Source organism: Sceloporus undulatus, chromosome 1 (assembly GCF_019175285.1).
Source record: "Sceloporus undulatus isolate JIND9_A2432 ecotype Alabama chromosome 1, SceUnd_v1.1, whole genome shotgun sequence".
Taxonomy (NCBI): Eukaryota; Metazoa; Chordata; class Lepidosauria; order Squamata; family Phrynosomatidae; genus Sceloporus; species Sceloporus undulatus.
In genome coordinates this window covers 75,680,725-75,691,706 of record NC_056522.1, presented here as the reverse complement: position 1 = coordinate 75,691,706, position 10,982 = coordinate 75,680,725, and the positions used below count along the sequence as shown (strand labels likewise).

The 10,982-nt window shown below is 44.7% G+C and overlaps 1 protein-coding gene across 4 annotated transcripts in view; it reads right to left on the bottom strand.

Moving 5' to 3' along the window:
* Positions 1 to 10,314, bottom strand: part of PDE10A (phosphodiesterase 10A) — a 398,987-nt gene extending 388,673 nt beyond the window's left edge. For 2 of the 4 annotated variants that reach the window (XM_042479399.1, XM_042479409.1), the window contains exon 1: positions 9,820 to 10,314. Coding sequence is in view for 2 of the 4 variants with exons in the window: in XM_042479371.1 (XP_042335305.1) it covers positions 8,341 to 8,452 (112 nt within the window). In the remaining 2 variants the exon portion in view is untranslated. Of the gene's footprint in view, positions 1 to 8,340; positions 8,506 to 9,819 lie in introns of those variants that run through there. The other 2 variants (XM_042479371.1, XM_042479390.1) reach the window with 1 other exon arrangement.
* Positions 10,315 to 10,982: the final 668 nt, after the last annotated feature.

The window sequence follows — 10,982 nt, the reverse complement described above, 5'->3', positions numbered from 1 at the left end:
TTTCCTGGGCATATTACAATACAGTCCCTTCCCTATTTTCTTTCTCTTCTTTTAGTTATAGCAGTATAGTGCATCATTCAAATAGTACTTATGCACTATAACTCTGGGATGTTACAAAAAAGGGAAAAAATAAAAATTCAGAGAAGAGAAACAGAAACCTCAAAGTGCTGGTTTTGACCTATAATGCACTATACAGCTCAATTCCAGGGTATTTGAAGGACCATATTCTCTCTTGTGAACCAGTCCATGATCTGAAATCTTATGGGGAGGCCCTTCTATTATTATTATTATTATTATTATGCTTTATTTATATAGTGCTGTAGATTTACACATACATACATACAGTCAGTAAAATAGATAAAAATAAACCTGCCGATGGCATACATATAAGATAATAAATAATAATACATGAAAGGGTTCAATCAAATAAGGCAGGCAACAAATTAAAAACAACAAGTAACAATCGCCAATGCCTGGGAATGCTTCCCTGAACAGGATGGTTTTCAACTCAGTTTTGAAACTGATTAAAGCAGTGATGACCCGTGCTTGTGGGGAAGGAGGTTCCAGGAGTGAGGAGCAGCAAGTGAAAAGGGACAAAGGGGGATGGGGCAGTGAAAAACCTAGGCTAAGACAGCAGACCCTGACCATCAGAATGGAGGGCACGAGTGGGAAGGTGAGGAGAAAGAAGGTCTGATAAATAAGGAGGGGCCAGCTCATGCAGGGCTTTAAAAGTCAACAACAGAAGCTTATACGGAATACAGAAAGGGAGGGGGAGCCAGTGAAGGAATGACAATAAAGGAGAGATATGGTCAAAGTGGGGAGCGGATATAATAATGCATGCAGACCTTCTCAGTGACCGCTCCCAGACTCTGGAACTCCCTGTCCAGAAATGTTAGACTGGCACTCTTCCTACCTTCTTTTTGCAGATGTGCTTCCTCATTAATATATTTTGTGTTCTTGATCACACTCTAATGTTGCTTAGCTACATGTGTACCCCTTTTCATCTGGGAAATGTTGTATAGTACACTTTCTGATTTAAAAGATAAATCTTTTGGATTCTTCAGTCCTACAATTCTGATCATAACTCTTGCTCTACTATTTGCAAGTTACTCAGAAAGGCAAGATAACTGTTTTTTCTAGAGAGTTTCTCCAGCTCACATTTATCCAACCAAAAAACCCTTCAGACATGCTGGACTATAGTCAGCAACAACACTAGCCTGAACTCCCATCATCCCAAGCTAGATGGGCCAATTGATATACTGGTTGGGGATGATGTAAACTGTAGAAAACATCTTGAAAACATTGGGTGGGGTATGGCTATGGAAAATCAACAGATTACTACACCTGGCTATGATTCACAACTGTACAGTTCAAGTCAAGCTGTCGTCTGAGGTTTTCCCATTGATAATAGTAACCTGCCAATTCCAATACCTTATACAGGGTGCATCTACACTGTAGAAATATTGCAGGTTGACATCACTTTAAGTGGTATAGCAATAGCAAGTAGCAATAGCAAGTACATTTCTATACCACTTATCAGTGCACTTAAGCACTCCCTAAGTGGTTTACAAAGTGTAAGCTAATTGCCCCCAACAATCTGGGTACTCATTTTAACGACCTCAGAAGGATGCAAGCCTGAGTCGAGCTTCAGCCCTTTCGCTGGTATTGAACTTGCCACCTTATGGTTTGTGAGTGAGTGGCTGCAGTACAGGCATTTAACCACATGCTATGAAATCATGGGATTTGTTGTTTTACCAGGTCTTTAGACTTCTCTGTCAAAGAGTGCTGGTGTCTCATGAAACTACAAATCCCGGGATTCTGTAGGGTGAAGCTTTGGCAGGTAAAAGTGGTGTCAAATTACATTATTTCTACAGTACAGCACCCCAAGACCCCTATAAATCTGGATTTGCATTACAGAGATTTCAGGCACTCTGACATTGTATGGGGATCCTAAGCATTCTTCTGATGAGCTCAAAACTATAAGTATGTCTTCTTCACAATACCCTGCACACAATGTAGGCTGAGAGAAAGATGGAAAGGTCAACATAAGTTTTTGCCGTGCAAAACCTGCACTTGTTTACTGCACCTTTCTTCCTAGTTTATGCAACACAAGCCCTCAAAATTATTTGTAGTTTAAGAAAATACATTCAAATTTGTGTAGTTCATTGGGTCACAGCATTTAAGTTTGTAAGACAAATTCAATGAAAAAGTGTCCAGCTTGCCAGCTATAAGGTCATTGACCTCTTATTGCAATAAATTTTCCTAATTTAAAAGAAAAAAATTATCAATCTGACTATCGTCACTTTCTTGCTGTCAATCCAATACTTGTTACTTCTGAGTCTGACCATCAATCTTGTTTTAAAAACAGCCATTAAAACAGAATATCTAAAAAGAAAAAAACATATGCTAAGTCTAAGTCTGAAGATGCAACATATTCATTCAGTAGCATATGCATTTAAGAACTTGCTATCATACATAACTCTTGCTTTATATAGTTATATTAGCAGAAGATATTTATTAACTCCCACCTCAAAGCTACATTTCTGCAACTGTAGAAGCAAGAACACAGTTCTTTCCATGAAAGTGGAAAAAATGCAAATAAAAAAATATATATTTACCCGAGAGAACATCTCTCTAGGAATCTCTAGGTCCTCCAGTGCAACTCTATGATCAACATTTGACAGAGGTTGACCAGAGTTGTGCTCAGGACCTACAAATGTCTAGAGAAATGTTCTTTCTAGGAATCTCTAGGTCTTCCAGTGCAACTTCTGGTGAAAGTCAGCTCTCGAGTCACAATGGAAGACCTTGGGATTCCTGGAGAGAATATATTAATCAAATCCATGAATAATCAAATCCGCAAAAGTAAAAGTTGCAGATATGGAGGGCTGATTATAATACCCTTTGCCATCAAACTGTCCGCTTTCTAACTGGATGTAGACTCTGTTTTCCAGAGTCCTGTTTTTATCAAGATCGGTTGGAGTTTATTTGTTAGTTTGTTTGTTTTTGTTGTTGTTGTTGTTGTTGTTTTTGGTATCTCAAAGACTTCAGAACTACACCAGCTACTGCTTCATATACAGTAGTGGGGAAGCGAATCTGAATGCAAAAAGAATTAATCATTGTTTAGGGACATTATCTCTTATTAAAAATAAGCAATCAGTAAAATAAAGACTGCAATCCTAGGCACATTACCTAGTAGTAACCTTCACCATACATGACAAAGACTTAAAATAATGCTGAACAAAAAGAGTCATAGGGTCATACTGAAAGATTTGCAGCTTGCACATTCCTTTCTGTCCAACTGAGACTCAAGGAAGCTAGCAGTAAGATTCAATAAATGAATGCAATTATGGGACAAAATAAACGATTAAAACACAATTATGTTAAAAGCCACATGCAGATTTGATTAAAGTAATGTGTTCTACAAGCCTAAATAACCTAATGGCACCAAATCTCATCTGATCTTGGAAATTAAGCAGGGTCAGTCCTGGTTAGTTCTTGGATGGGAGGCCACTAATGAATACCAGGTGCTGGGAGCTATATTTCAGAGGAAAGAACTGGCAAAACCACCACTTGAATATTTCTTGCCTAAGAAAACCCTGCAAAATTCATGGGGTCACCAAAAGTCAATAGACATCATGAAGGCACATATACACAATGTGCTTTACAAGGACATGCCTTCTAAACACTATCAGTTTGTCTAGTATGTGATCGTAAGAACGCTAAAGGGTACTCAGTTGTAACAGCATATTGCACCATTTTATGAGAGAAGCACTGGTTGCCAATTCATTTCCAGGTACAATGTAAATATGCCAGTGATCACCTTTGGAACCCACAACAACTTGGTTCTAGGCTGTCTGAAGTCCCAGTTTGTCCCATATGAGCCTGGTTGGGTCTTGAGAATGCCAAATGATGCCCTCCTCTTGTTCTCAGTTCTTTGAGAGACCCATGTGTGAGAGAGACTTCTCAGGGTTTGTTTCCAAGCTGCTGGCTTCCCTCCCAAAGGAGGCTAGACTCCTGCATGTCCTTCTGGTGGAGGTAAGCCTTCTTTCCCCTTTACAAGACGTGTTTCTAATTATTTTAGATTGTTCCTTCAGTTTAGGTTTTTTAAACAGCTGGTTTTGTTTTGTGTTTTAATCGTATTCTTTATTTAGTCTTTGTATGAACTGCCATGGGGAGGGGGGGGCTGGAAGAGGAAAAGATCTTTTTATTCAAGAAGTCTTTTGGCAATTGGCTGGGAACAAAGGTTTTTTTCATGAGGGATGCTTATAACTCTCCTCCACATGTGTTCTTAAATTATTTTTAAACAGTTTTAATTTGGGAGTAATTTTAATATGACAACTTATTTAACTGCATTTTAATTTACTGTGGTTTTAGTTGTATCTATTTAATTGTATATCTTTTTTTAAAAAAAATAGTGTTGTGAACTGCCTTGGAACTAAATATTAGATAAAAGATAGGATTCACATACAGTACTGTACACTGAAATGAAATGAAAGGTTTAGGTCCAGGGTCACAGATGTCATGTCCCATACTACCCTGTTTCCTGAAGAAATCTTCAGCCTGGTCACATCTGCACTACAGAACTTTCCTTAAAGGGTCCATGTGACCTATTCAGTCTACCTTCCACTCGTGAAGATTTTCTTCATGTTTCTTTTTTTAAAAAAATAGGTCAGCTCTTCTGTTTCCTGGATGGAGAATTAAACCCTTGACTCGCTCTGTTTGGTTGGCTTGCTGAGCCACAGTTGTCCACAGGTGTTGTTAATATAATAATAATAATAATAATAACAACAACAACTACAACTACATTTGGGCATGTGTTTTTAAATAATGAAAAAAGCCACCCTGAACACTCTGTGGGCAGTGGAAGGGCAGGATATAATTTTCCAAAATAAAACAATAAAAATGTTAAAAGGACATTTTCACTACAGTTCTCTAAGTAGGTGAAAATTTCCTTGTTGCAATAGAGAGCATAGTCATCATCTCTTTCTTTTCTCATAATATATGGATTCTGGTGTTACTTTCAACCTGGTATTTCAGATGAGAGAATCACCCATTCCTATAACAATCAAGTTTTTTTAAAAAAAAATGTGCAATATTTGAACATTAGACATTCAAAATGAATCTTTTAGAGTTACATTTGGCATACATGGATCAAACAAATAATAAGATCCAAGCAAGTGATGTCGCCAGTGTTCATTATTATCTGATTCCTAGTTCAGGATACAAATATGTCCCGTTCCAACTCATGATGCTTGGCTATACTGCAGATGAAGCTCCATTTCCCCAAGAAATGCTTCTCCAGCTCGGAACGCTGGGTGAGATTCTGCGTTTGCCTGGTCAGCATTCGAGAGACCAGGTGCTCAAAGCCTTGGTACATGCGCAGAAAGGCAAGCTTAAAGACGTCAACATTATATGGGATTGCGCATACCGAAAAGGTATGAAAGCTTATTGTGAGTTTATGTATGAATGAAGCGGCGCTGGTCAAACATTTTAAATGGAAAAAGAAAGAAAGTTAGTAGCAAACGGTATTAGCAGAGTATCTTCTCAATTTGCCATGCTAGGCCAGTGAAAAAGGTAATACGTGGATCAGTGCTTCAACCTCCAGCTGCAATCTGTTCTCTTCATGTTGTTTCTTTAAAAGAATAAGGTTTTACTGTTTGCTGGATTTTGTTCAGTTTCTAAAAATCCTTTGAGGTTTATATATAAAAAAAAATCTCTTGTCTGAATTGAGTAAAACCAGGGATAAAGATGCTGACATTTTATGTATATGGCTTTTCATTGAGTTACAGATGCCCAAATAGGCAATAATAGCCTAATAAATATTGACTTTTAATTTTATATTGTAAAAATAAAATAAAATAAAATCTAAAATAAAAACATTTTGATTTTATAGAACACAAATGGTCTGTATATAAACCACAAATCATTTCAGGATAATCCCAGGAGTTTTGTAAAAAGGAGTTGGTAGGAGATCAGACACAAATACAAATATTCTCTCAGATGTTGTGGTACACGGTGTACTCCAAATAGTTGCTACAGTTGTATTTGTACATAACCGGCAAGCAAAATTCTTTTTCCTGTCAGCAATGAAGAGAAGCCAAAAAAGCAGCTCATTTTGAAAGCAAAAAAAAGTGTGATAAGAAAAGTCATGTCGTTTTAAATTTTAATTCTGTCATATGACAATATCGATGTGTATGTGAATCTGTATTGGATACTTTTTATATAGGGGTGCTAACACAACTGCTTGATTTGGCTTGTGTGTGCCAAACAATATCTGCTCTCTGAAATGTAGTGCATCAGGCTCGTAGCATTGCATTTACCTGCAGTGAGAGCCACGTATTTTCAGCCTTGCCGTGCATAAGGCAGAACTGAGTTCTGGCTACGAAGAGCCAACAACCTTTTGAGGACCACACATATAATATCTTGGCCACAGTGAAGGGAAGGGGGAAAGGAAGTGACCAGAGCATGAGAGATGGGATTGCTCTGTAATTTATCATTTGCACAAGTGAACTGAGCTTGGTCCCCCACATTTTTCTTTTCACTATGGTTCCACAGTAAGGAAGGTATAACTGTATAACCCAGAGTTTTTCATGACAACTATTTGTTTATTTTTATTTCTTTTAAAAACCATCATACTGGCACTGCAACCATGTTCCCAGCAAGCCTTCATATACACAGCTAGCAACCTGGTGCAAATGACACTTCATTTATAAACCAGCTTTCAGTCTACGCTCATTCATGTTTCCTGGTTAGGATCAGACAAAAAATGCTGACTTCCAAGCAAATGCCAAAAAACAAGCAAAAAACCTCAAACTCTACCTGAGAATGAATGAACAAATATATATTATATATGTGTAGATACAGATAGAGAGGGGTGTGTGTGTGTGGGTGTGTGTGTGGTTTTGCCTGCAAGTGATTGAATTTATTCCCACAAATTAATGATTCTGGATAAGAAGGGTAGATTTGATGGTTGATGATGCTAAAATATAGGGGATCCAAAGTAAAGCTGGCATGAAACCCCTCAACAAGCTCCTTCTAAGCAAAAGGTGTTGACGCCATCATGGCATCATTGTAAGAGTGCTAGCAGAGAACACACCAGAAAGTGGACCTAATGCACTGGAAACAGGAGAAACATAGATCATCCTGTCCCTCAAGGTTCACATTTGTGGGAGACACTGCATTTTTATAATCTTGGGCAGCATCTGTAGTAACATTTCAACACCCAACATTTTAAGAACAAGGACCAGCAACTCCATATTGGACGACATACATTCCCAATCTTCCTCTCTTTCTCTTTCAAACTCTCTGTGCTCTGAGACTCTGAGGTTTTCCACCTGCTAGTAGAGCAAAAGGCCACCATCTCAATCTTGGCAAAGGAAAAGTTGGGCAGCCCCAGAATCTTCAAGTTCCTTGTGAGACACCTTCAACAGCTTGGACCACAATTTGTGCATCCCCACCTCTTGTCTCTCGCGTCCTCTCTCTCCATTATGACTCAAAGCCCTGCAATTCTGTAGTTTGGCTTCCAGTCCATTCTAGGCCCAGTTGGGCAAAAGAAGCACTGAAAGGAAACTCAAATAGAAAGGAAGTGCAGCTAGCGAGGGAGGAAAAGGCCAAGATCTATAATACACACACACACACACACACACACACACGTGTGTGTGTGTGTGTCCCATGCCAACCTGGCTTCTGTGTGGGTATGAAAGCATATGGGAGTGCACTCTCACATGCAGACATGGAGGGGGAAACACAGCAAAGCAAAACATAAAGACCCCAACTTTCCCTTACAGTGCAATGTATACACAGCCTCTGAAGCCTGAGGGAGAGACGGGGTGGGAAGGGATGCTGAAGCTGAGCCACTCCACAGATCCCTTTGCTCACAGATGCAGGCACCCAGCCGAAAACAGCTCCCTTTGCCCCCGATCCCTTCTGCACAACATTCCCCCAATAGTCAAGACAGGAGGAGAGCAGTACACAACCTACGCCACCGAAATACAAGGACCAGAGGTGACGATGGTGGTGGGGAGACACCACTGAGCAGCCCAACTGCACTCCCTTCTCCGTCAGCCAGTCCTAGGAGCCTCTTAGGGTCACAGTCAGTCCACAGTCCCCCCCCCCAATCCCAGCCTTTTCACCCCAACCCCCCAAACTTCAACAGGGCTTCAAAACACACGCTCCACAGACGAAAGCTGCCCGGCTTGAAGGCAACGGGGCCTAGAGGGAAGGCAGATGGCCTTCTCCTACCCAGGTGTGGATCCTGGGGGTGGCCAGCTACCTTCCCCAAAACGAGGCTCCCAATGGGCCCCTTCCCGTCCCCTGCCAGTCCTGGGCGCCCTGCCCTACCTGGCTCCTCGCTCTCGCCCAGCTGGGCTTGGGGCTCCTCATCGGGGAGGCCGGCTCCTCCACCGCCTCCGCCTCCGCCTCCGCCTTCGGGGGTCTTGCGTTTTTTCGACATCGGGACGGTGTTTGGAGGGGGGTCGGTGTGTCCCCCCCCTTTCTTTCTTTCTTTCCTTCCTTCCTTCTCTCTCTCTCTCTCTCTCTGTCTCTCTGAGGGAGGGAGAAAGAGAAAGCCACGCACGGCGCACTGGAAGGAGTTGCTGCTTCAAAAAAAGAGAGGGGACGCGACTTCGGAGTGGCTGCAGAGTCAGAGGAGGAGGAGGAGGAGGAGGAGGAGGAAGGGGAGGCAGGGACTCCGCCGAGAGATCCTACAAATCAGCCTCCCGTCCGCCTCCAAGAGGGGGGCCTGCTTCGAGGAGATGCCCCAATCCAAGCCTCCTCTTCCTCTGGACGAAGCGGAGGTGCCAAAGTCAGAGGAAGGGGCAACTCAGGCGAAGTGGGGGCAGAGAGAGGGGACTCAGGGGGCAGGAGAAGAAGACCAGGGGCCCTTTCGCCCTCTGAGGGGAGGACGAGGAGGGCTAAGGGCAGAGAGGCAGGCCGGGTCCTCTCGTTCTCCGTATGCTTGGAACGTTCTTCTCAAGGGGCCGAGGGTGGGAAGCAAGGCGGAGGGCGCCAAGGAGGGAGAGGGCAGCCTGAGGGAAGCGGTGCCTCGGGGGCCATTTGGGGCCACTTGGGGGGCAGGGAGCGCGGGACGCTTCACACCAGAAAGAGAGGCGGGAAAAAGGCTGGGGCTGGCTTGACAAGACTGGACAGGGCTCCCCCAGGCTGCAGCCACACTGGAGAAATTAACCCGGTTTGGCCCCGGTTTAACTCTGTCGGCTCAAGGCTATGGAATTGACCCAGAAAAAAGAGTTAAAGCTGGGCGAAGCCGGGTTATTTCTCCAGTGTGGAGGCATCCCCAAGGAAGGACTGGCGCTGGGCGCCTTTTGGGAGGGAGGGGCTCAGGGAGGGCGGCGTGTGGGGCAGAGGGGCGTTCGTTTTGGGGGAGTGAGGAAGGGGCAGAGGCGAAGGCGACGCTGCCCAGCCTTGGCAGACCTGAGGGAGGGACAGGCCTTTAGGGCTGGCAGGCCCGGGGTCCCTCTCTCCCGTCCCCGCCTGGAACCCTTGACACTCTGGGCTTTGGAGGGGTACACACACACACACACAGAGAGAGAGAGAGAGAGAGAGAGAGAGAGATGGAGAGAACACAGCCGGAGCAGGTGGAAGGCAAAGAGAGAGGCTCTGGGCCCCTGGCCCGTTGATTCTTTCTTTCTTGAGAGTATTTACGCCCCGCTCTTCGAACTGTTAACTGGCCACACACACAAAGACACACACACACACACACCCAACTATCCTTTCCCTCTGCCTCCTCGGTCGCGGTCTCCCAAAGCTCTCTCCTCCTCCCCCCCAAGAGCCCACCCTTCTCCTTTTCTCTAAGCGACTTACCCCTCTTTCAAAGAGGCCCCTGCTCCGCTGTTTTCGCCCCCGGAGGCGCCTTTGCGAAAGGGGGAAAGGCGCCGCTGGCTCCTCAGACCCCGAGAAGCTTCCCCCAAGAAGAGCGGGGAGCAGCCCAGGGAGCCCCCTTAGTCAAAGCGGCGTCCTTTTCTTTGGGGACCCCTCTGGTCTTCGGCGGAGAGGAGCAGCCGGCAGGGAGCCTCTTTTCGCCGCCGGAGGGAGGCAGGTATCCGGCGCTCAACAGGTCTTGGGAGGGAAGAGCCCTGGATGCTCCGGACCTGGCCCTTTTCCCCTGCTGGAACTGCCTGGACTGGCTCGTTTCCCCCTGGATGGTCCGGACGGGCCCCTGGAGGCATCCCGCCCTGCTCCTCACTCCTGATTCCTTCCTCCCTTCCTTCATTTCCTCCTTCCTTCCTTCCCTCTTTTCTTCCTTACTTCTTTCCTTTCCTCCTTCCTCCCTTCCCTCTTTTCTTCCTTCTTGCCTTCCTTTCCTCTTTCATTCCGTCCCTCCTTCCTTCATTCTTTCCTTGCTTTCTTCTTTCCCCCATCCTTCCTTCCCTCCCTCCTTCCTTCCTTTTTTCCTTCGTTTCTTCCTTCCTTTCTTCCTGCCATCATTCTTTCCTTCTTTCTTCCCTCCCTCCCTCTCTTTCTCTTTCTTTCTTACTTTCTCTCTTCCCTCCCTCCCTTTTGTCTTTCTTTCCTTCCTTCCCTTCTCCCTCTCAGTGATGGAGAGCCATGGGCTTGCTTCCGCGGAGCTCGGTTTAAGAGCCACGGAGCGGCCCTCCTGGATATCCGAGAGAGGCGAGAGTGTCCAGGGCTGCCTCTCTTGAAGTTAAGGAGTTCTCTCTCTCTCTCTCTCTCTCTCCCCCTCTCTTTTCTTTCTTTCTTTCCCTGAAGGGAGAAAAGGAGAGGGGGCTGGAAGCTGAGAGGGCTTGGCAGCCTCTCACGTCCAACGGGAGGCAATGACGTGGGTAGCTTCATTGCTATAACAGCGCCAAGGCTGGCGTTGGCATTCAGTGAAACGATAAGGGGCGCTCAGACGTAAGCAGCAGCAGCAGCAGCCCTGGGCCTTTCCGCCAGCGGCGCCGGAGCCAAGAGGGGGAAGGAAGGAAGGAAGGAAGGAAGGAAGGAAGGAAGGAAGGAAGGAAGGAAGG